This window comes from Condylostylus longicornis, unplaced genomic scaffold (assembly GCF_029603195.1).
Source record: "Condylostylus longicornis isolate FDR11 unplaced genomic scaffold, ASM2960319v2 ptg000038l, whole genome shotgun sequence".
In the NCBI taxonomy this organism is placed as follows: domain Eukaryota; kingdom Metazoa; phylum Arthropoda; class Insecta; order Diptera; family Dolichopodidae; genus Condylostylus; species Condylostylus longicornis.
Genome location: NW_026578007.1, coordinates 14,881,214 through 14,904,403, shown reverse-complemented (window position 1 = coordinate 14,904,403; position 23,190 = coordinate 14,881,214). Strand labels below are relative to the sequence as shown.

The 23,190-nt window shown below is 25.8% G+C and overlaps 1 protein-coding gene across 1 annotated transcript; it reads left to right on the top strand.

Annotated features, from left to right (window-relative positions):
* The first annotated feature begins 9,215 nt into the window (after window positions 1-9,215).
* LOC129608950 (serine protease nudel) lies at window positions 9,216-23,190 on the top strand. Its single transcript, XM_055520756.1, has 25 exons — window positions 9,216-9,246; window positions 11,193-11,560; window positions 11,663-11,849; window positions 12,036-12,086; window positions 12,141-12,560; window positions 12,642-13,016; window positions 13,076-13,175; window positions 13,279-13,948; window positions 14,006-14,146; window positions 14,225-14,497; window positions 14,552-14,888; window positions 14,967-16,008; window positions 16,082-16,181; window positions 16,245-16,314; window positions 16,401-16,514; window positions 16,590-17,376; window positions 18,376-18,561; window positions 20,400-20,731; window positions 21,167-21,409; window positions 21,478-21,645; window positions 21,767-21,899; window positions 21,971-22,078; window positions 22,414-22,530; window positions 22,623-22,859; window positions 23,022-23,190. Exons 1-25 carry the CDS (start codon window positions 9,216-9,218, stop codon window positions 23,188-23,190), a joined length of 6,759 nt encoding a protein of 2,252 aa, XP_055376731.1.

Here is a 23,190-nt window from a genome sequence, read left to right as displayed (position 1 = left end):
TTAGTTTTTAGCTGTTGAAAAATTATATTAAAGTTTTTCAAAGCAGAAAACTTCTAATGTAGCGCTTTCAGCAGCTCATGTTATAAATTCGATTATTAAAGTTATTTTCACGCTTGCTTAGTGAATCTACATTTGAAGAACATTTTGCGGAAGTTGTGTAAATCACTAATTCGGAAAAGTAATTTATGATCTCGAATAGGAAATTTTTCAATGTTATTTATTATTCGATCACTATTTTCTTCGAGAAAATCATCAAGTATCGAACACTCTTTACAAAATAATAAACTTATTTTACACTTTTATATCAAAATACACTTTATTCACATTTAAAATATATGTGTATTTTTACAGAAATAAGAAAAATATGTACACATATGCATATATATATATATGTAAATATATGAATTTTCTATCGCACCCCAGAAAATAAACTAATTCATCTCAATAACTTAGATAACTCAATATTTGCATTAACCATAGAATCATGTCGATTACTCAGACTAGATAATGGAATTTTTCTTATACGGCTAAATTCAATTAACTTTATAGGCAGTTTTACTTTAGTGTATTTACAATTGATATAGAGAATTGAGTTAATATTGTTTTTGTCCGTATAAGTCACGAGCTGCAAAATGAGATTAAAGTAAGAACTATGCGCAATGAATTGTTAAACGGAGTGAATACTAGCACTTCAATTTGATTAAAAAATTAACAACTTATAATATTAATCTTAAATATAATAATATGGCTGAAGTAATTGAAATGTTATTAAAAATTGAGCAGGTACGAGTATAGTGACACATACACATAATATAACTTTAAGGCACATTACAATTTATTATTTACATTGAGAGGGTGTGATTTAATTGATTTTTATGTTGATTTTATACTCTTACACTACAAATACTATATATACATATATACGTAATTTTGATTATTTTAAAATAATTCGGAACAATTATGTCACATTATTATTGTATTAAGTTATGCTACAGGTATGAATAATTTATTGATATGTAGGCTTGATAAACTCCAAAAATGCAAAAAAAAAAAATGCATCATGTACCATTTTACGTATGTATCTTGACTCTTTTAGGTATGCAATACAAAAAATAAAAGAAAAAAAATTATTATATTAAAAAGAAATCGGGTGAACTTTAAGATTCTCATTTAGCGAGTGAAAAAGTGAGATACTAAATCATATCTCTTAATAATGAAAATTCAAGTTATTAATAATAGCTTTTGTATATAAAAATTGGATTAAGGATAATACTGGTTATTAATTTTTTTTGTAATCATTAAAATTTGGAGACACTAGCCGCTAAATAAGTAGTTAGTATGCTTTATTAATGAATTAATAACATTATAAATGAAAGATTAAATTAATTATGTGTTTTGATTAACCATATTTACTCTGATATTTGCTATGAAAAAGTGTGGATAATTATTACATATGCGTACATACAAGGTTTAACTGTGACAATCATGGAATGCGTGCGAAATATAAATGAGGCTACGTATATACACACACACATATATTATGTATGTATAACAGAATTAATATAATATACTTGACCACCATGAATATGTGCTTAAAATATATTTTTTTTAAATTTTATGTTTATTTTTAATACAAGCACCATATTTTAAGTTGGAAAATTAATTTGTTTTTTACGAGTTCTTTTATAAATATGTATATGTAGAAATGTCTAGGCATACACTATGATCTCAAATCAATTGTATATAAAGCATATGCAATATATTACATAACAGTGGTTGGTGAATTTTGGTTGTTTTAACACAATTTTCAATAATTTATCCAAATCGTGTCTCTTTCTCCTATAATTGAGCTATAAATTGCAAATTTCAATTTTCCCATATTTTGTCTATAATGCAATGCTACTTCGAACTAAACGTACAAGATTCACTTTTTTTGAAATTTACCTAAAATCGCTATTGATTTATGTAGGAAATGCATTTTTGGTTTCACAAATTTTACTTATCCGTTATCCTTTTTCATGTTGAAACTTCAATGATTGTTTTACTGAATTTCTTCTCAAAGGTCTGTAATAAAGAATAAAGTAACTACGTATATAAAATAAATTTCACACTCAAATTTCATTTAAACATTATTACTTCGACAAAAAAAAAACACTCGAATTTCCAAAATAGCAAAAATATAAAAATATAGAAAGGAAAATATTTTTTTTTTTAAATAACGTGCTTTGCAACAACTTACAAAAATACTATTTGAAAATAATAGCAATAAAACAACAAATGCATAATATTAAATAAAACTTTATAATTCGAGAAAATATTTTGAGTGCAAAAAAAAAAAAAAGTAACAAAAAAAATTCAATTTGAAAACCTCAGGCGACAACAACACAATACAAAAATATTTTCAAAAGCATTCATTCATTTCTCTTATTAATATTGCAGAGCACTATACAAAACGAGAAAGGGATGAATTTCTATACTCTTTCTCAATTCATTGAAAAATTTATTCTCACGTTTTTTTTCCCGAAAATTCTTTTTTGCTCAAAGTTTATCGTTAATGCTGAAGTAAGAAAATTGAAATAACTCAATTTATTTGCATTTCTAGGTGAATTAAAAAATTGAATATTTATTGAATATCAGGTTAGTTAAAATGGCCTAACATTATATAGGTGTCAACAACGGCCACAAAGAAAATTATTAAAATGGTTCACGCTACAGTGACGGTTTTTTTTATTTGCCAATATAGTTGCGAATAAAAAAATTATAAGTACCATTTTAACAGGTATCTAAGAATTAGAGAAGTCCTATTCCAGCGTTAAAATTTTTCTCGATTAATCTATAATGACCGTCAGTCTATCAAGAGTGACTGAAAAGGTAATTTTTGAGTAATTTTTTCTCAAGTCAGAATGTCTGCCAAAAACATTTTGTAGTTTATATTTTTCAGGCATTCTTGAAAGACTGTTGAACGTGTTAAGTTTTCTATATTGTTTTCTGCTTCTTATGAATAATATTTCTATATAATTTCGATTATTTAATAACTACAAATAAAAATTTGAATTATTATGGTACAAAACTGTTGGTTTCGAATTACCTATTCTCTACAAAAAAAAATATTACTAATCCATGGTCTTCTAATAATTTTATCCATGGTATTAAAAATGTTCATAATTTGATTATTTACAAAAGATTTCCGCGAAATACAGGAAATAAATTCTTAAATCAATAAAAATTTATACAAATTACTTTATTTATTCTAGCAGCAAAATATGCTTATTTTGATCTCCAATTTAACTTATTTGCACTTTGGTGAAATTTGAAATATTTCAGTTTGTCACTCTAGTAAATTAAATACATTCTATAACCATTTGATTCCAAGTATATTAAAAGATTATTAAAATTACATTCTGAAAATTCGGTCTAGGTACGAAATTTTACAATAATGAATGATATACAGATTTTATTTACAGTATTTAAACTGAGGCGGAATCTTAAAATGGCGGTATATTTATTAAAATATAGCTGGGACGAACTAAAACATAATTTTGGTGAATCGTTTTCCTTAATTTCATTTTAACACTTTAGAATTGTCAAAAACAAAATATTTAGCTCAATCGCAGATTGAAATAAGGAAAAATTTTAACATCACAATATTTCAATTCCGTGCTAAATTAAATCAGGAAATTTCACCTTATTGCTTCAAACAATTTATATAATATGTATAGTAATATGAATTTCCCGCAAACTGATTTTATACATAATATAGTTTCATATTTATAGATATAACGTATGTATGTACAAGCTCATACAAATATTGAATCTTCTCAAATAAAAGAAAAAGGTTACACATTATTACAAGAGGATCCTTAAAATTTATTCTCTATCTAAATATGCTATATATATATTTAATAAATTGTGTTAATGTATTGATAATTTTTGAAGTATATGATATAATTTACATGGGTACTGTAAATGTGTTTCTATATAATCTTTTCGATAAACACTTAAAATGTATTTATAACGCTCATAACTTTATATAAACGTAAATATAGAAAATCTTATGTATTTTAGTGTGAAAATTAACTTCATTACATTGTATTATGTAAATATCAAGCATTCTAAGCAGAGTTGGAGAATAATACAATAGTTACTCCATGTGTTTGTGTTACGGATATGGGAGATTATTAAAAACTCAACATGGCGAAAATTATTTGGTAGTTTTCTACAGAAAACGTTTGAAAGTGCGTAATTTACAACAATATAAGAAATTTTATTAGATATTATGTATTCGAAGAAAAATTATTGTAATATGCGAAAGTTAAATTTTGAATTTGAATACAAATGAAGAATTGAACACTTTTATATACTTGAATTCGATCAACACTTTTACTACCTATGAAATTCCCTTCCAGCATTGATATTTCGTTTACAAACTTAACAATTCCCTCGACATAAATTTTTAATGAAAGTTAGTGCATGAATCAGAAATTTTAACTTTTAAATAGAAATCCTTAATTTCTACATTATGTTCGCATCCCGTTAACAACATATCTTATGTTGAATAAAAATATTGTCGTACTATACATATTATATACTTCAAATACTTGATAATAATAGTTGATATATAAACCAAATTTATATAATATATTTGGTATATACAATATTGCTGATATATTATAGAAATTTACATTCCAAAACTTTTATGTTATCCTTTAACATTTTACAATGTATACAATATTTTACACAGAAATTATATTTTGACTCCAATACACAATATTATGTACATACATGCATGTATAAAACCTTTTACTACTTCATATTATACTTATAACATAATTATACACAAATGTAAAGGAGAATAGAATTTAAACATTTCCTCGTGGTAGAGTATGGAGACAATTCAAAATAGAGTTGTAGGAGACAATTTAACAATAGTTTTTTTTTGTTTTTCCTTATTACAAAAACAAATAAACTTTATATTAGTTCGTATTAATTAAATATATATATACAGTTTATAACATATATATCCCATATATATCGCATATATATCACATTTCATGTATATATATATGTATAGAGATTGAAAGTAAATTAGAATTTCTTTATTTGTATATTATTTATGTGCTATTCGAAATATACAATCATTAATATTATCTATAATACTACAATATACTGCATATTTCGTAGCATACTTTTAGGATATATAATACATATACATTACATTATAAAAATTTCAATGAAGATTTAAAAATATTTCAATATAATTACAAATTTTAGAATTTTTGTGTTGGAAAACTGATGCAACTTCGTCGATCCGATGTAAATATTAAAAAAATAAATTAAATGAAAACCAATATATACAATATTGTGTGCTAAAAGGAGGAGTGTAATATATGCAATATATTAAGTTTATTGATGTCTATTTAGAAATTGTAATCTATTAATTTTATTTCGCTTAGATAGCGTTATAATTTAACTTGTTATATTTTTGGAATATAACTTGTACAACATTTGGTCTAAAATACAATACACTTAATAGACTAGGACTATATATTCAGTTAAAATTGTAACTATAATATTAAAGTAGGAAGCTAATATAGATATTATAAAGATTTAGATGCATTATTCAAGAAATTTCCTGAAAAAAATTTTTATGTTTCCATTTATCATTTTCATTAATAAATCAATGTGTATATAAAATATTTAAAAAAATTGCATAAATTTAGGAGACCTCCCAATAAGAAATTATTATTTATATTAAAAAAAAAATAATATTAAATCTCAAGCTGTTTCAATAGCTATTTAACACGTATTTAAAGTGAAATTTTTTAAAATTATTCAAAATCAAGACTGAAACTTTTAAATTAGTTTTAATTTTTAATTTTTAAAGGCTAACAGTAACAATGTTATTTTTACTTAGTTGTACTTAAGTACCTATTGTTCGTAATAGACAATTATGTGTGTTTCAACGACAATTTAATAGTTTAGCATTTAATCACTACGATTAGTCTAGAAAAGCTATGAAGAATAATTTTCTGATAATTTTCACAGCACAATTAGTAGAGTACCAAATTAGAAAGTCGCTGGTTTGAGTGCAGTTTCAGAGCAAAAATTTTTTGACTTCTCTGTCTTGACTCATACCTTCGGTTACATCATCCATCTATTTTGCAGTTGTATAAAGAAAATTTCTTAATTTATTTCTTTTATATAAAGCTTCTATAGTCGAATAAGTAAATTTTCCAAAAGTGTTGCAGAATTCTTAATTATTTCCAGATTATTTTCAGGTTACAATATTCCAGATTATTTAAAGTTTTATACAAAAATTTTTCCATTTTAATACCAAAAGTGTTACGTAATGAAAATAATTTGTAACCTAATTTGTATTTTACAATTTTTATATTCTACGAAACGAAATCTAAATCGAGTTCAATTCTAATATTACAATAAAATTATAAAGAAAAATAAAAAATATTTTCAATATTTTGATTTGTATAACATTATTATTTAATTGCATAATAAATAAATGAGTGTATGTGCTTAGTATGTGTTCAGAAGAGTTATACATTTTTCACTACGAGAAAAATTCATAATCGGGTTACTTCTTTCAGTGATAATTTTTTAATAAATTGAATTCAAAATTTTTAACTAATATTTTCCATCCTGTGAAGGAAGTAATCTGATATGCCTCATTCATATCAAATATTGTTTTAAGAACTCAACCTACACGTTTGTCTTCTTGTTTATTACACATACCAGTGTGATTTGTGTTTTTATTTTATTTTATTAAAGCTCAAATTTCAAAATATAAGAAAATTGAATTAAAATTTAATTTCATTAATTTTATTAATCATAGATGAAAATTTTAATTCATTAAAATTTTATATAACGCGATTTCTTAAGATCGGAATTTTATTGATCAATTGTTATTTAAAAAAAAAAAAATTAATGTACTTACGCACAAAAATAATGTATTACAAAAAAAAAAAATTATTTGTTTTTTTGTTTATTATTCAAGAAAAAAATAATGAGTTGCTTAAGAAATGTTTAGGGCAAAATTTTATTCCGTATATTTGTACAGCGTACCATGAAGTAAGAAAAATTCTCGTTGATCATGTCAATACTAAACTCGGAATAAAAAGATTAAAATTATAGTTTTCAAAAAATTTAAGAATATTTAAATATTAGAAGGAATTAAAAAAATGCCCAAAATTTACAACCTGACAAAAAATAAATACTGTAAACACAAGAGATACCGTTCCAATGGCCAATCAATGACAGATTTGATCTAAGCACCGGTTTGGAATATTTTGTAAAATATAAATATTAAGCCTGTCATCTTTAAAAATTTAAAAAGTGTTCAATAACTAAAGGTATTTTTATTCTTGTATTTAAAGACCATAATGAGAGTTTGTCATAATAAAGGGGTAAGTAAAAGGTAAGTATATACATAAATCGGCTTCTAGATAATAATCATACATAAAATTTCTAAATCACAAGTTATAAGTAGTTTTTTTGAACTTTTGATGTTACAAAAAAATTCGGAAATATTAAATATCAATTAAAAAAATAATTTAAGCATATTCCGTTAAATTATTGCTATTGAGTTTTAAAAAATGAATTTGAATAATAATTTACTGGGACGAGATTCCGATTATCATAATCCGATCGGGAAATCGACCAGGATATTTAACTAGCTAGCTTTTTTGTATCAGTACAAATTTATTTTATGTTGTACCAGTAAAATTTGTCTTACCGTTTGTAATCACAAGCAATAATGTTCCAAGCTCAAGCATATGTTTTTGATCAAAATCAAATTGTGAGTCGATTTAACTATGTTTACCCGCCTGTTCGTATGTCCCAGCGAATTTATAAAAAGATTTATAATAGTAAATATTGGAAATAAACCATTGGTGCAGTGGTTATGGCACCGGCCCTTTAACCGAAGGGTCTCGGGTTCAAACCCCGGTCAGGTCACTATAAAAAATTATATTCAATATTATATAACTTAATATGCAATACTAATAAATATTATACAAGTAATTTTCAAATATTCATAATATTCGATACTAAAAACTAAGAAAAATAAACAGTAAACATTAATAAAATCTGAAATATTTAATATAAATAAAAACTACGGTAGGCTAGTCACCTAACTAACTCTGTATGACTATAGAAACTAGGGCATGATAGATATTATGCATTAGCCCTATGCTCCTTCTAGGAGTGAAGAAGGAAAAAAAAAAAAAAAAAAATATTGGAATCTTATTTAAATTAGATGAGATTGAGGTAGTGGCTCGGGTAGCTGCTCTAAAATTTTATTATATCTTAGAAATTATTGAAGCTATAATATCGAAATTTCGCAAAAGCAAATATATTTTTGAGTCTGTAATGTGAGATAAAAATCATTGAAATTCCATGTGGTAGCTTCCGTACAACTTTAATAGATATTTTATCACATCTTAAATAAAAAATATAGATAAATAGCCACTGTTTCAATGAGAACATATAAATAACAGTTGTAATACAATCTCAAAAGTTATTTGGCACTATCTCAGAAACTATTAAAGCTATAATATCGAAATTAATTTAGAAAATATCGCAAAATATTTAGAAAATAAATTCGTCAAACCCCTAGAAGGGAAAATAGAATTCAAAAGCTTCAGAGAAGAATGCATTATGCATAGAATTTCTATATAGTAGGTGCTTATAACAATATTAATTTCCTAAAATATCATTATAGAAAGCTTTTATATAAAAGTAACTAAATATGTATTTAAAAATTTTTGCTGAATTTGTAAATTTTAATATTAAAAAGAAAAATTTTTCAACTTAATATTTAAAATAAATAAACAAAAAAAAAAATATATATATATATAAAAATTTTTAATAGGTCTTTCCCAGTATTTATAAATTTTAAGCAAATTTTGCCGTATTTTGACCTGAATTGATTTAAGTAAATTTTTTTTTTTTAAATAAAAAATAATTTTAATTTGATTAATACTGTTGATGATTATATTTTGTTTCTAATTGAATTTATATTAATTAATTATAATTATAATTTAGTTTAATAATGATTCGCGTTTAAAACAGATGTTATTTGTAAGACGCGCTTATATATGATTTTAGTAATACAAGAATATTTTGTGTTAAAATTTGAAACGATTTCGTGTAATTTAATATAAGTGAATGTACACGGAAAAAAAAGACTATATAGAATTAAGATGAAACCTTTAAATCATTATTTACTTGAAGGTAAATTATTTTGGCTTTATATGGTTATAAGTTTATAAGGTTATTCAATGGTATTACAGAAATTTGTTTGATTTTTAATATTTTGGAAAAAAAAATATTATGAATAAAAGTTGTTTTTTAAAAAAAAAATTTTTTTCATCCTTATTATTAAAATCAATTTTTAAAATTATTAATATTATTGTGAAAGTAATGTAAATTTTTTTAAGTGTATCCTTCGACAGACATAATAATTCAGATATGAAATTTGTGTATACCATTGTATGTGAATATCAGAATATGTGTATTTTAATGTGATTTAATAAATAACAAATTACAATATCAAAAAAATTTTTTTTTAATATTTTATCCAAGAACTTTAAATTAAAATTTCTAAAATTATTGAAAATTTCTTGAAAATTCATTTGGGTTTAACATTAAATTAAGAGAACAAAATTGTTATACGCTCATTGTGCAAAAATTTCAGTATTATTTCAATATAATCAAACAACAAAAAAATATCTTGTGATAAATAAGAAAAATTTGCCTAAAGGAAGGCATTAAATTACTAGAAGATTTTCTATTGTAGTGTAATATTAGAGAAACAGTGGTTTACAACGAAATAGTCACAGAATTCATTTGCAATTTAAAAACATTTTTAATTTATACAAAATTAATATCGCAACGACCACAATTATTTGCACCCATAAAAAAGATAGGGTTATATAAACTCAATAAAATTATGTTTTTGAAATCTGCGATGTTTTTTTTAAAATCTACTACTTTTTAAATTTTTGATGATTATTTATAATATATGTATAACATTATTTCACATATACTCATAAAAATATTATAAAATATAATAAAAAATTAAATATTATTGGCAATTTTTGTTTAGTGTTAAAGTTTATTTTATAAAACATATACGTATAATATCATCATTATAACAGAAATTTATCAATGAAATCAGTTTATTTAAATGATGTTAGCTCATATAATTTCAAATATATTCGATAGAAGATTAAATGAATAGTTTGAGTACGTAATGTACCTAAGCCTAGATATGCTAATTTTCATTTACTTTCTCCTTACTCTTGGTTTGAGCTTGGTTTTTGAAATTTCAATTATTATTATTGAAATAATCTCTAACAGACTCTATAGATAATAATGGCTTATTTCCAAAGTGAATGGCTTTTAAAACATTAAATTTCAAAATACGAAACAAGGCAGTGTGCTTAGTTTAGTGTATAGTATAAATAATAAGTCATTAATTACAAAAACTAATTTATTAAAATGACGAATTAAATAAAATTATTCTAATTTTCATAAAATTCATAATTATTTAAAAATTTTTTTATTATTTTTCAGAACCTGATCGAATTACAAAATTTAAATCAAAATTAAAATTGAGTGCATTATGGAAAATTTTACTAGTTTTAATTATTTTAACATTAACTTTAATAATTTTTGCAGTATGCGCAGGATTATTACCAATACAGCAAGGTACATGCAATAATCTTATTTTTTTTATAAATATATTGAAATAATTAATTTTTAAAACTATTTGCTGTGCTTTTTGTAATTCTATAATAATTAATTGATTAAAATTATTTCAAATTGGATTAAAGCAAAATTTTGAATTTAGAATAAAAAACTAAAAAAACTAATCTAGATACCTACATATATAGAAAATTTTAATTTTTAAATGAAATTAAAGAAAAATTTTTGGAAATAATTAGAAATACAACAATATTTTTAAACGTACCCACTGTAATTTCATTTAGCAACTAATTTAATCAAACTACTTTACTAAATTCAACTCCTTTCCTTTTTCAATTAAACACATTTAGATGAAATGACAAAATTTCCACGTAAAACTCCAAAAACAATAGAAAGGAATACATTAGAAGAATTTCATAATTTGAATAGCCATTTAAATTCTGTAATCCAATTATTTGAAAATAATGCAGAAAAATTAATTGATGTTGATATTGATCCAAATATTATAAAACAAATAAAAAAATATGAAAGCCGTTTTAATAAATTGCTACCAATTATTGAAGAAACTTCACATGAAAATAAATTTATAACAAGTTCACTATTAAAAAAACTTCGAATCAAACGTAATTCAGAGAAATCAGAATTTGTAATAAATAATTCAGATATAGATCCATTACAAATTTCATATGATTATTTAAAATCAAAAGTTCGTAATAAAAGAGATGAAAGGAAAATAATTGAATTAGAAGAAGCATTTCGTAGATGTAAAAAAGAAACTAATAATCAACAGGACTGTAATCATTATTTTAAAGAAATGTACGAACATGTTGTTCATAAAGTAATGGCCAAAATGTCAGCTTTATTAAAAGAATTTAATACTGATGAATTTCAAATTCCAATTAATAAATCAAATGATACGAAAATTGATGATATACTGAAGAAATTAAATCAAACAGAAATAAAACCAACTAAAATTGAAATATCGAAATCAAAATCATCATTATCTCCTGATACTAATGCTAGATTTAGTGAATCTGAAGAAACTACTACATCAGATAATAATGATGATGAAGAGACAACATCAACAATGCCGTTATTACCTTTAGATATGCGTGATGATTTGAAAGGTGAAACCTTTATTAAATTCAAATTCAAAGATAAACCAATCAAAATTCCAACAATAAAAAAATTAGAATTAACAACCATTAAAGAATCAATTAATTTATCACATCTTATAAATTATTATAAAGATTTTACAAAATCACCAATTCCAAATATTAAAATTTTTACAACACAACCATTAACTGATACAGTTACTGAACAAGAATTTATTTCTACAACACCAAAATCAAAAATAATTCAAGGTAAAGTTACAAAAATAAAATGTAATCGATCTTCTACTGAACGGACTACTACAGCTGAATTACCCGAAACAATTAAAGGTCGTGCACATTCTAGTTATGTTGATCAAAATAGTAATATTTATGTTAGTACAAATAATGATCAGTTAATTAATAACAATGATGAAAGAAGTTTTGTAGATTTCATTGATATTCCAATTAAAAATTTTAATGATCCACCACATTTTCATGATGATTTAATAGCTGATTATTCATCATTATCACATGCTGTTAATTGGGATCCTGAAAATTCATATGGTCATGAAGAATATAATTTAGGTCAAAAATGGGCGAGTAAACTACATGGATCTGAATCATTGAAATCTCGAAATTCTGTTGATTTAAATGAAGAAGAAACTACTAAGAAAGCAGTATTCCCTAAAGATTTTCAATTTCGTACTGTAGAGCTTGATTTTGATATTTACTTGAGAGGTTTACGTAAGTCTTTTAATTTTAGAAACCTAAAAAAATTTTTTGGATTTTCAAAATTTCAATACGAATTTGTTTAAATTTTTTTAGAAAATAATTCTGTACTTCCAATGGGTGATAAAAATAAACTACATGGAAATTTTTATTCTAAGCCACCACATTTTTCATCAACTAATTTATTAAGTGATAATGATACAATTAAAGTAACATCACCTCCACCACCGCTCCATACGACAGCAACCACAGCAAAAGCACAAACAAGTGGAGTTTTTCCTGTAACTGGTGAAACTATAAAAGCAACTGCCCAATTTATGGTAAATCCAAATTATGGAATTCCATCAACACCATTATGTTTTGCATCAAATCCATCGAATTTTAAAACATTTTTCCAACCAATAATATGGCAACAGTCAATTCCGGCACCTATAGGCCAACCTATAGGTACATTAGCTGGAATGTATCCAGGTATCCTATATAAAGCTTCATGCAAGTTTTTACAATTTGTTTACAAATGAAAATTTTAGGCTTTTATTATGCGATACCAAACATCCAACAGCCAAATATTCCAATAAATCAGCATGGAGTCAGTGTTAGTCCATTTGGAGGAACAACATCGGCAGCAAAGTAAGAATATAACAAAATAATCGAATATCTGAATTTCAAATAATTAATAAAAAAAATATCAAAAATAAAATTATTTATTCAAATTTATACACAACACTTTCAGTTTTGGTCATCAAAACATTCATCACTTTAAGCAGCCACCGTTAATGACACCAATAAGCCCTAATGCACAACCAGTATTTTGTACATATATGCCTAATGCCAGTAATTCTCCAGCTTTATTCTTTAGACATGACGCAGGAAATTTTAGAAACAGTAATGAAAATACAAAAGCAGACGCAGGCGATAAAAATCTTTATCCAAATATTCCACAAGAAACCGATATTGTTTACGCTTCTTTCGTAAATCAAATGTCTTTACCGTATGGCAGATCAAACTTCGCTGAACAAAATAATCATTGCAGTTCCGATTCTATAGCTTGTCATTCAAGCCACCAATGTATACATAAATCAAAATGGTGTGATAATAAAGTTGATTGTACTGATGCAAGTGATGAAAGTGCTTGTTCCTGTAAATCTAGATTATATGAATCACGTATTTGTGATGGTTATCCAGATTGTCCATTTGGTGAAGACGAAATGGGATGCTTTGGTTGTGATAAACTAATGTTCTCATGCTATAATAATGTTCATGAATATATTGCATCAGGAAATTCAAGTATGTCGATGTGTTATAGTTTAATAAACAAATGCGATGGTGACAGAAATTGTTTGAATGGAAATGATGAAAAAGAATGTAGTGCTATACTTAGTGATATTGGAGGCAAAAATATGGTAATACTCTAAATGCTGGTGTAATAATACATTTCAATTTTTATTTCTTTTTCAAAGCTTCAACCTAAAGCTTTCACGGATGGTATTCTTCATCGTAATTTTAAAGGAAAATGGTATCCAGTTTGTGGAGAAAATTCAATGGCATACGCAACTGAAGCATGTGAAAATGAAGTGGGTAAACTTACTGAGGCTCCAAGAGTTTTTAATGAATTTGCTAACATACCGGGACCATTTTTACATAAAAGTCCTAATAGCTATCATCCAGTATTTACACAGAGTTGTGAAAAAGACGGTCAATCAATATATACTCATGTACGATGTCCACCACTTAAATGCGGTACTACTAAATTTGATGATATTTATTTAGGCAGAAATAAAAGAGATGAAAATATGACAACTCCTGTAGAAGAATTACTATCTAGATCTAAACGAAGTAATTTAAGAATAGTTGGAGGTCAATTATGTGAACCATTAAAATGGCCATTTATTGTCGCTATTTATAAGAATGGCAAATTTCATTGTGGCGGTATAATATATAATAATGAATGGGTAAACACTTCTTTTAAAGTTCACCTATAAAATTTTAAGGATTAATAATTTTAGATTATAACAGCCGCGCATTGTCTTGTTGATTATGAACGACATTATTTTGAAGTTGAAGCTGGACTTCTACGTCGTAGTAGTTATTCTTCTAATGTACAGAGATCAAAAGTTTTGCAAGCTATTATTCATGATGATTATCAGCATAAAACTATGGTACATGATTTAGCCCTGTTAAAAATTGAAAAACCACTTAAATATAATAGATGGGTCCGACCAATATGCTTGCCTGATAAAGGTAGAAGTGGCCTAACTGATGCTGATTGGATGATTGGTCCCAAACCAGATACATTATGTACAGCAGTTGGTTGGGGTGCTATAAGGGAAAAAGGACCTGGAAGTATGATTAAACTTATTTATTTTTAAAGATTCCTTAATTTCGTGCTTGAAATTTATTAAAATTAAATTAATAACTTAGGTGATCATTTACGAGAAGTAACAGTACCGATAATGAAAACCTGCAAAACTAAGGCAGATAATGAAGTTTTTAATATTTGTGCTGGGGAGGATGAAGGGGGTCGTGATGCTTGTCAAGGTGATTCTGGTGGTCCATTATTTTGCCGCAGTGAAGGCTACGAAAATGAATGGTATTTAGCTGGCGTAGTAAGTCATGGACAAGGATGTGCACGAGCTGGTGAACCTGGTGTTTACACAAGAATTTCTCTTTACAAAAATTGGATTACTAAGTGGATATATGAATCTCATAGAATGAATTTACCACAACCAACTAAACAAGACTGTTCCGGACATATGTGCATTTGGGGAGGTGAAAAATGTATTCCAAGTCGAAAACGTTGTGATCGATATGTTGATTGTTTGGGTGGAGAGGATGAAGTCGGTTGTGAATATCCAACAGACCTAGTTGGAAATATCCAAGAAATATCAAAACGACCTGATATTGAAGAAGAAATCGTCTTTAGAAACAATGATGAACTGAAAAGTAATAATGACACAACTAAAACAGAAACGTTTGAAAAGAAACAAAATCAAAGTACTACTCCCATTACACACGGTGCAACTACTACTAGCAAGAGCATCACTATAAATAAATCCTCATCAACCACTAATCTAGCTTCAACTGGGAACTCCGCTGATTTTACGACTACCTTACCAATTACCACTACATTTTTTACCAACCAAAATGATAGCTCAACTACGGCAAATTGGGAAACAAGTGATATAACAACAGAGAGCAGTAACATCTTAAAGTCATCAACAGAATTAACAACTGAATCATGGAACGAATTTTCATCAACATTTGCTTTTTCTTCAACTGATCTTAACTGGTTCTCCAGCACAACGGAAGCGCCAATTTCAATAACAACACAAAATTCAAATTCATTTTCAACACAAAATGACCAATCAGAAGAAAATCCTCTAAATAATCAAACAAATTTCAAAAAACTGTCAAGTGGTATTAATACATTAAAACCAGGTTCACAGAAGTTTATATGTAAGAGGTAAATAACTTTTGGATTTTTCAAATTATCGATGCGAAAATTATTAAGCAATTTCCTTTATAATTTATTTTAGAATTCTTCAATCTGTGGACATGACAAATCGTTGTGATAGAATCATTGATTGCGAAGATGGAACTGATGAAGAAGAATGTACCTGCAGAGATTATTTGAGAGTAAATTGAAAACAATTGAACACCGAAAATCTAAATATGATAACAAAATAATTCTTATTTTAGGGCCATCTTAGTTCATTCATATGTGATGGTAAACCAGATTGTGAAGATTTAACCGATGAAAAGGGTTGTGGTAGGTTGATAATAAGCTTTTCTGCAAGAACATTTCATTTACATATTTTGCATTATAAATTGCTATTTACCTATAAATTTTTCTAGATAATTGTACTACAGGAGAATTCCTTTGCCCACTTTCAAGAACTTGCATACCACTTTCGAAACGTTGTGATGAGAAAATTGATTGTCAATTTAAAGAAGACGAATTGAACTGCTGTAAGTATATAAAATAAAAATTATTTAAGTAGTTCCATTATTTCAGAATTTCCATTATTTAAATAAAATTTTTAGTTGCCTTAACGAATGGAAAACATGTGGCACTTGATCCAGACAGACGTCCTCAATTAAATAGTAATGGGTTCTTTACTAGAAATAAAAACGGTGTTTGGCGTATCATATGCTCATATGAAATCGATTTTCATAAAAATATTGCAAACACAACCAGTAACATTTGTAAAGTATTAGGTTTTAAAGGCAGTACATTTTCAAATGTAAGTGATCCTTTAATAATTGATGAAACATCACCAGATTCGCAGTTAAGAACCACAAATGAAAATATACAGAGCGATATGATTGAAAAAATAACAATAATGGAAGTAATTTCAGAATTTAGAGATTCGTCATCACATTTTATTCATCGAACACAATTACCAAGTTATCGTATACCAAGATCATTAAGTGATGATAAAAAAATTTGTAAATCATTGTATATTGAATGTTCACAATATTCAAATTCTCATGAACCTGATAACAATTTCGATAATGAAGTTGATGAAAGTAATAGTTTATCCAAAGATTTTTCTGCACAAATATTAGAACCAGTTATTAATGTGCATCAAAAACCATTTGTTGTATTAAAATCTAATATTTCAACATTATTTAATTTGAACGATACTATTCTAAATGAAAAAGATGATCAAAGAACTTTTGAAAATTCAAATAATTTGAAAGATAATATAAATTCACCACATTATCCATGGTCAGTAGAAATTTTTGCTAATGGTGTATTTCAATGCAATGGTGTTTTATTGAATAAGCATTGGGTTGCCGTACCAGCTAAATGTTATTTAACATGGAGGTATGTATTTAATTTTATTTATGCAACATATATTCGAATCTTCATTCTACATTTACTCGAAACTACACTGGCAATTTTGAATATGAAATGTCTAAAACAGCATCAATTCCAAAAAAAAGCTCGAAATTTTTACTAGTTTCTTATTATTGGTATTCTTAAAAATGTTTCTTACTGTTATTATCGCTTCTGTTATAACATTTCTTCCACTATAGTGAATATATAGTGAAAAGCACGGAATATATTATAAGGTTCAGTTAATAATCGTAATGAACAAAATCTAGTATAAAACGAGAATTTTTTTGTGCAAGTTCCGAAAAATATTTTTAATTTATAAAATTTTCAACATTAAAAGTAACGTTTAGCAACGAATTCGGAATCTTCAAATATTGCAGTTAAAATACAATAATTACCACTCTTACAATAGAAAAATTCACAATGGAAATTTCTCTATTTTTTCAATTTGTAATCTCGTAAACATATTGTGAAGTTAATTGTATTATAAATCATACAATATACAATAGATTAAAATACAATATTCAAAATTGTTATTGTGAATATTACATAGTCCATACTAAATTTTTTTTAAATAAATGTCACTTAACGCATTTTCACTTATTAAAATTTAAACGCCAATTGTGAATACTTTGTTTTATAATAATAAAGCTACTGACACTAACAATTATTGTGAATTTAAATTAAAATATGAAAAAATTTTGTTGAACTTTAATAAATTTAGTACCATTATGGACACAAACCATTAAATTTGTCGTACAAGGCAGAGGGAAATTTTTTCTAATACAAAAATTTTGGAATGTGTATGAAAAATGTTTATAAACATTTTTTTCAAAATTTAGATCAACATAGTCAATATTGTGCGTCAAATTAAAAATATTATTGAACATACATACATACATATATATTACATGATTTAAAAATTTAAATTTTTATTTTTTTTTTTTTAAATTTTTGGAAATTTTTTTTTATTTTTATTTTCAATAGCCTGGAAAAAGATTGGGTAACCGCATTAATGGGTAATAATAAGAAAGACCTTGGATACAAAGGACCATATGAACAAATTCGAAGGATAAATTGTATGAAATCGGTTCAATCGAATGTTTTACTATTACACTTAGAGAATCCAATTGAAGTTTCAAGGCATGTTTTACCAACATATTTACCAATAAAGTAAGTATACGAAAATTTTTCGTAATGCAAATGCTATCTTTATAGTTAACAGTCATTCGTTGTAAAGAAATAAAACTGCTTCAAAGGATTTTTGTATGGACCCTTCTTCTATGGCATCCTTATTCTGGCAGAAGCTTTGAGCATCTTGCAAAATAATTTTTACCTTTTCGGATAGACTTTGCGGACTTAATAAGTTGTTGGAACACTATGTACACCAATATATTTTTGGCATCGCTCATATTGTTCCCGATTCCCTCTAATTCTGAATTTAAAAGTATTTTTGACGTAATTTTTCGATTATTTAAATAAAAAAGCTCGTTACGATCTGAATGTGAAATTATGACTTTTACGGCGTACAGGTTCACAGTTATGTACATGAAAACCAGCTAGAATTAATTTGTTTTCCAATTTTACTTTCTCCAAATAATCAAAGTAGGTATGTGCCTATTTTACGTTAATTTTTTCCTACTTCAATTTAAGTTTATTGACACTTTTGGTTGAAAACTTTAGTGGAGGAAAAAAAAAAGTTTTTTTTTTTATTTAATTCTTTGGTAGACTTTTTTTTCACGTCAAAGCATCACAATTTCTTTCCATTATTTTGCTTTGTCTATTTATTTTTTTGCTTGGGTCCCTTAACTTCATACCACCTGAGAATGTATGTGATGCATATGCACAAAAAAAAATCCTTCAAATCAGTCTTGAAAACATGATTCGATGCCTTTCTTGTATATAGTAATAAAAAATTTTTTACAAAATTTTTAATATTGTCATTGTGTTACCTTAATATTAATTTGCGATATACGACGAAATACTGTTTTCGAAATAATGAGCTTTTAAATATTCAGTTTGTTGTTTTAGGAAATTGGAATAAAATTTTGTAAAAATTAAAGTTTGTCCTAATTCGTATAGAAAATTTTAGTTTTTCCCATTCAAAAATTAAGAGTAATTGTCGGGTTATAGGAGTATAGAATATGTTTTCGGATTGAAATACATTCACCTACAATTTGCGAATTTCTTTTAACTTTAAGTTTACAATACACAATTCTGGATCACACGGGAAACAATGATTGGTAATAGAGTCCAGCTTCGTGTTTATTATATTTTCAAAAATAAGAGAAATATTAATTGATCAGAGAACTGTCAACCTAATTAACACGCGAAATTAATAAAAGTGGCATTTAGAACAAAACAGCATTGAGCAGAGACGAAAGGTAAAAGTAGAATGATATGTAAAAAGAGAAAATGTATAAAAAGAAGAGATGGAGGATAAAAACTTTTTAAGATCCTTTTGTTCATTATTTTATTTTTACAATTACATTGTACTTTTTTAGTGTCATAAATTTTATATACAGTTGCAATGAAAGAACTATTTTAAAGTTCAGAACATTTGAGTAAATTTCTACAGTTAAATGAACTTCCAGTTGTTGGAATCTAAAGACAATTTCATCAATTTTTTGTTTTATTATTTACATTTCTTTAAAAATATTTAGTTTCCGTGTGAAGTAGACGCAAATGCTCGGCACATTAACATGGTAGTCTTCAGTCATATGAATTCAATTACGATTTCAACACAATAATGATACCAAATTAGGCCTGCTATATAAAATTCTTGACTTGGTTTTTGTTACCCATTAGTTTCTTCCTTTAAGCTCTTCCGAAACTCTAATGTTTATCGATTATTTACCGGCTTATTCTTATTGTTATTACTCGTATGCTGTAAACTTATTTCCTTAGGTGCCAACTAATATTTTAGTATTTTTTTTCAACGAACATTTAACATGACTGTATATATAAATTTTTGATTTTTTATTATTTTTATGAATATATAATTCTACCAGGAATAATCACGGCATTGATGATGATGATGATAATGATGATGATGATGACGATGAAGACGACGACGACAATGATTCCGAAGAAAATTATATAGAAAAAAATCATCATGATGAATGCATGAGTGTTACTTATGATAAACTGGATAAAATTAAAACATTTACTGTCAAGGAATCTACTTGCGAGGATAATAATAATTCAAATTTAGATCCTGATTCTGATGAAAATACAACATTATGTTTAAATAGTATTTTAAAAAATTCATATGAAAAAGAATTGTTGAATTTTTGTAAAGGCAATAATAATTATCAAAATGAAGAAATGCAAATTTTAAATGGTGAGTACATAATATGCACATTCATGCAACATAATATAAAAAAAACAGTTGTCTATCGAGTATTGCATAAGTGTTCATACATAGTTATGAATGAAAAAATATAATATATGTAGACGATATGAACGAGATTTGCCCCAAATTGTAAAATATGGGTACCGTTTTATGTATCTAGGGAACTATACATGCAAAATTTAGTAAAAGTCTAATAAAAGTTTTGGTTGAATGTAGACATTCAAATGTCTGCTTGTCGTCTACATGCAATATTCAAGATAACGGTCAAAACTTGAATGGTAATTTTGTTATTACTCAGGGATGTACACACGCACGGACTGATAGAGGGATACTAATTTTAGAAATGTCTTTTCAATTTACACTCTAATTTAATATTCTCTATTCTCATTTCTAATTCTCAATTTTATCTTCTTGATCCTTTAGATTCATTACATTACGGGGATTCATATTATCATCGACATAATAACCATCATGGTATTATAATGTGTGAAAGTAGATCAAAATCTGGTTGGTATCCAATATCATTTTATTCAAGAGAAGTTAAAAGTAAATGCAATGATAGTAAGAAATTAAGCGAAAGTAATGAAGAAATGGAAAATAGTGAAATAAATTTAAGAGTTCAAGCTTTATGTCCTGAAACATATGAGGAAATTTTAAAAGCTATTGGTAATATTCTCCTATAAAATATAGTTTTTTTTCAATATCCTTGATTTTTTATATAATATTTTTAATAGAACGACCAGATTGTGATGCATATTATTCAATGCCAGTATTAGATTGTTCAACTGGATTTAGATGTCCATTAGGAAATTGTTTACCAGAGCACAAAATATGTAACTCTGAATTAGATTGTCATGATGGTAGTGATGAAAATAGTAAATTATGTCTTGCACGACAAGAAAGTAAGTGTTTATTTTTAATTTTACTCTGTGTAGTTTATAAAAAATTTATTTCTAAATTTTCTGTATATTTAATAAAATTTCAATTTTATATAATGAATTTAAATAATCTTGAAATTTTCAGATAAATGTGCTCCATCCGATATAAAATGCCAAAATGGAAAATGTGTACCAAAATCAAAATTCTGTGATCATTATGATGATTGTGGAGATTTAACAGATGAACCAGCTATTTGTTCATGCTATACGTATTTACAGTAAGTAATTATTTAAGATTTTTCATTTCCGTAATTACTGTACTATATTAGTTATTGTGGTTCTGTTTTAGGGCAACAAATTCGAGTAAAATTTGTGATGGTATTAGAAATTGTTGGGATAAATCAGATGAAAGTCCGGCAATATGCAATTGTTCTCCTACCAGCTATAAATGTTCAAGGTAATTTAATTTGTATTTTACGATTTTTTAGAAATCTCTGCATACGCTAACTATGCAGAGATTTTTTTTGCTATTTTGATTTTTTTTTGCTAAACGGGAAATCGGAATTATTTATTTAGTTAATTTAAAATTGAAGTAGATTGTAACTTTCAAGAAATTCATATTATTCAAGATTTTTTCCCCTATTAAAATTCTTAAAGCATAAATTTTCCGCTTAAATTATCGGAAGGAAATGTGCTTCATTAGACGCCTTCTCGCGTGTAATTTTACTTAAGAAATTTAAATAAAAATATTGAAACAAAATTAAGAAAAATATTGTAAAAATTTTTTCATAGCTCCGACGAATGTATACCAAAAGATTTTGTTTGTGATGGTGAAGCAGATTGTCCAGATGGTGAAGATGAAGAATATTGTTATGGTTTAGAATATTCACCAGAATCAAAGTCGTTAAGGTAATTAAATTGTTTACAATTATTTTGCATTTTAATAAATATTTGAGGTTTCTAAACTATGAAATTTTATTAATAATTATTTGTTATTTTAGTGACGGCTATGGTCAATTAATTGAACAATCTTTTGGTGTTTGGCATACAAAATGTTTTCCACGTAATAAACCATTACCAAGTCAAAAAGATATTTGGGAAATTTGTAAAAAACTTGGCTATAATAATTACCAATATTCCGAAAACTCAGTAAAATATCGTATAATTGATAATGATAATATTACTAGTGAAATTATAAATTCAAATTTAAATGCAAAAAAAACTAATTCTAAAAGAATGTTTGAAAATGAAAATGAATTGAATGGAACACATACTTTTATTAAAATTTATAATGGTACAATTATTGAAATTCAAGCTTATGATGATAAGACCATTAATGATTTAATTAATAAATCAGATTTTATTAAATTGAATAATAATGGAACAATATTTTTTGTTAGAAAATATATGGAACCAAGTAAACATATTATTGTTAATAAATTTTCACCAATACATATAAATAGAAATTTAACACTTATGATGAAACCAAGCCGTCCAATTGCTCAATTAATTAAATGGAATGATGATGATGAAAAGAATTGTTATCGTATGGAAATTAAATGTGAATAA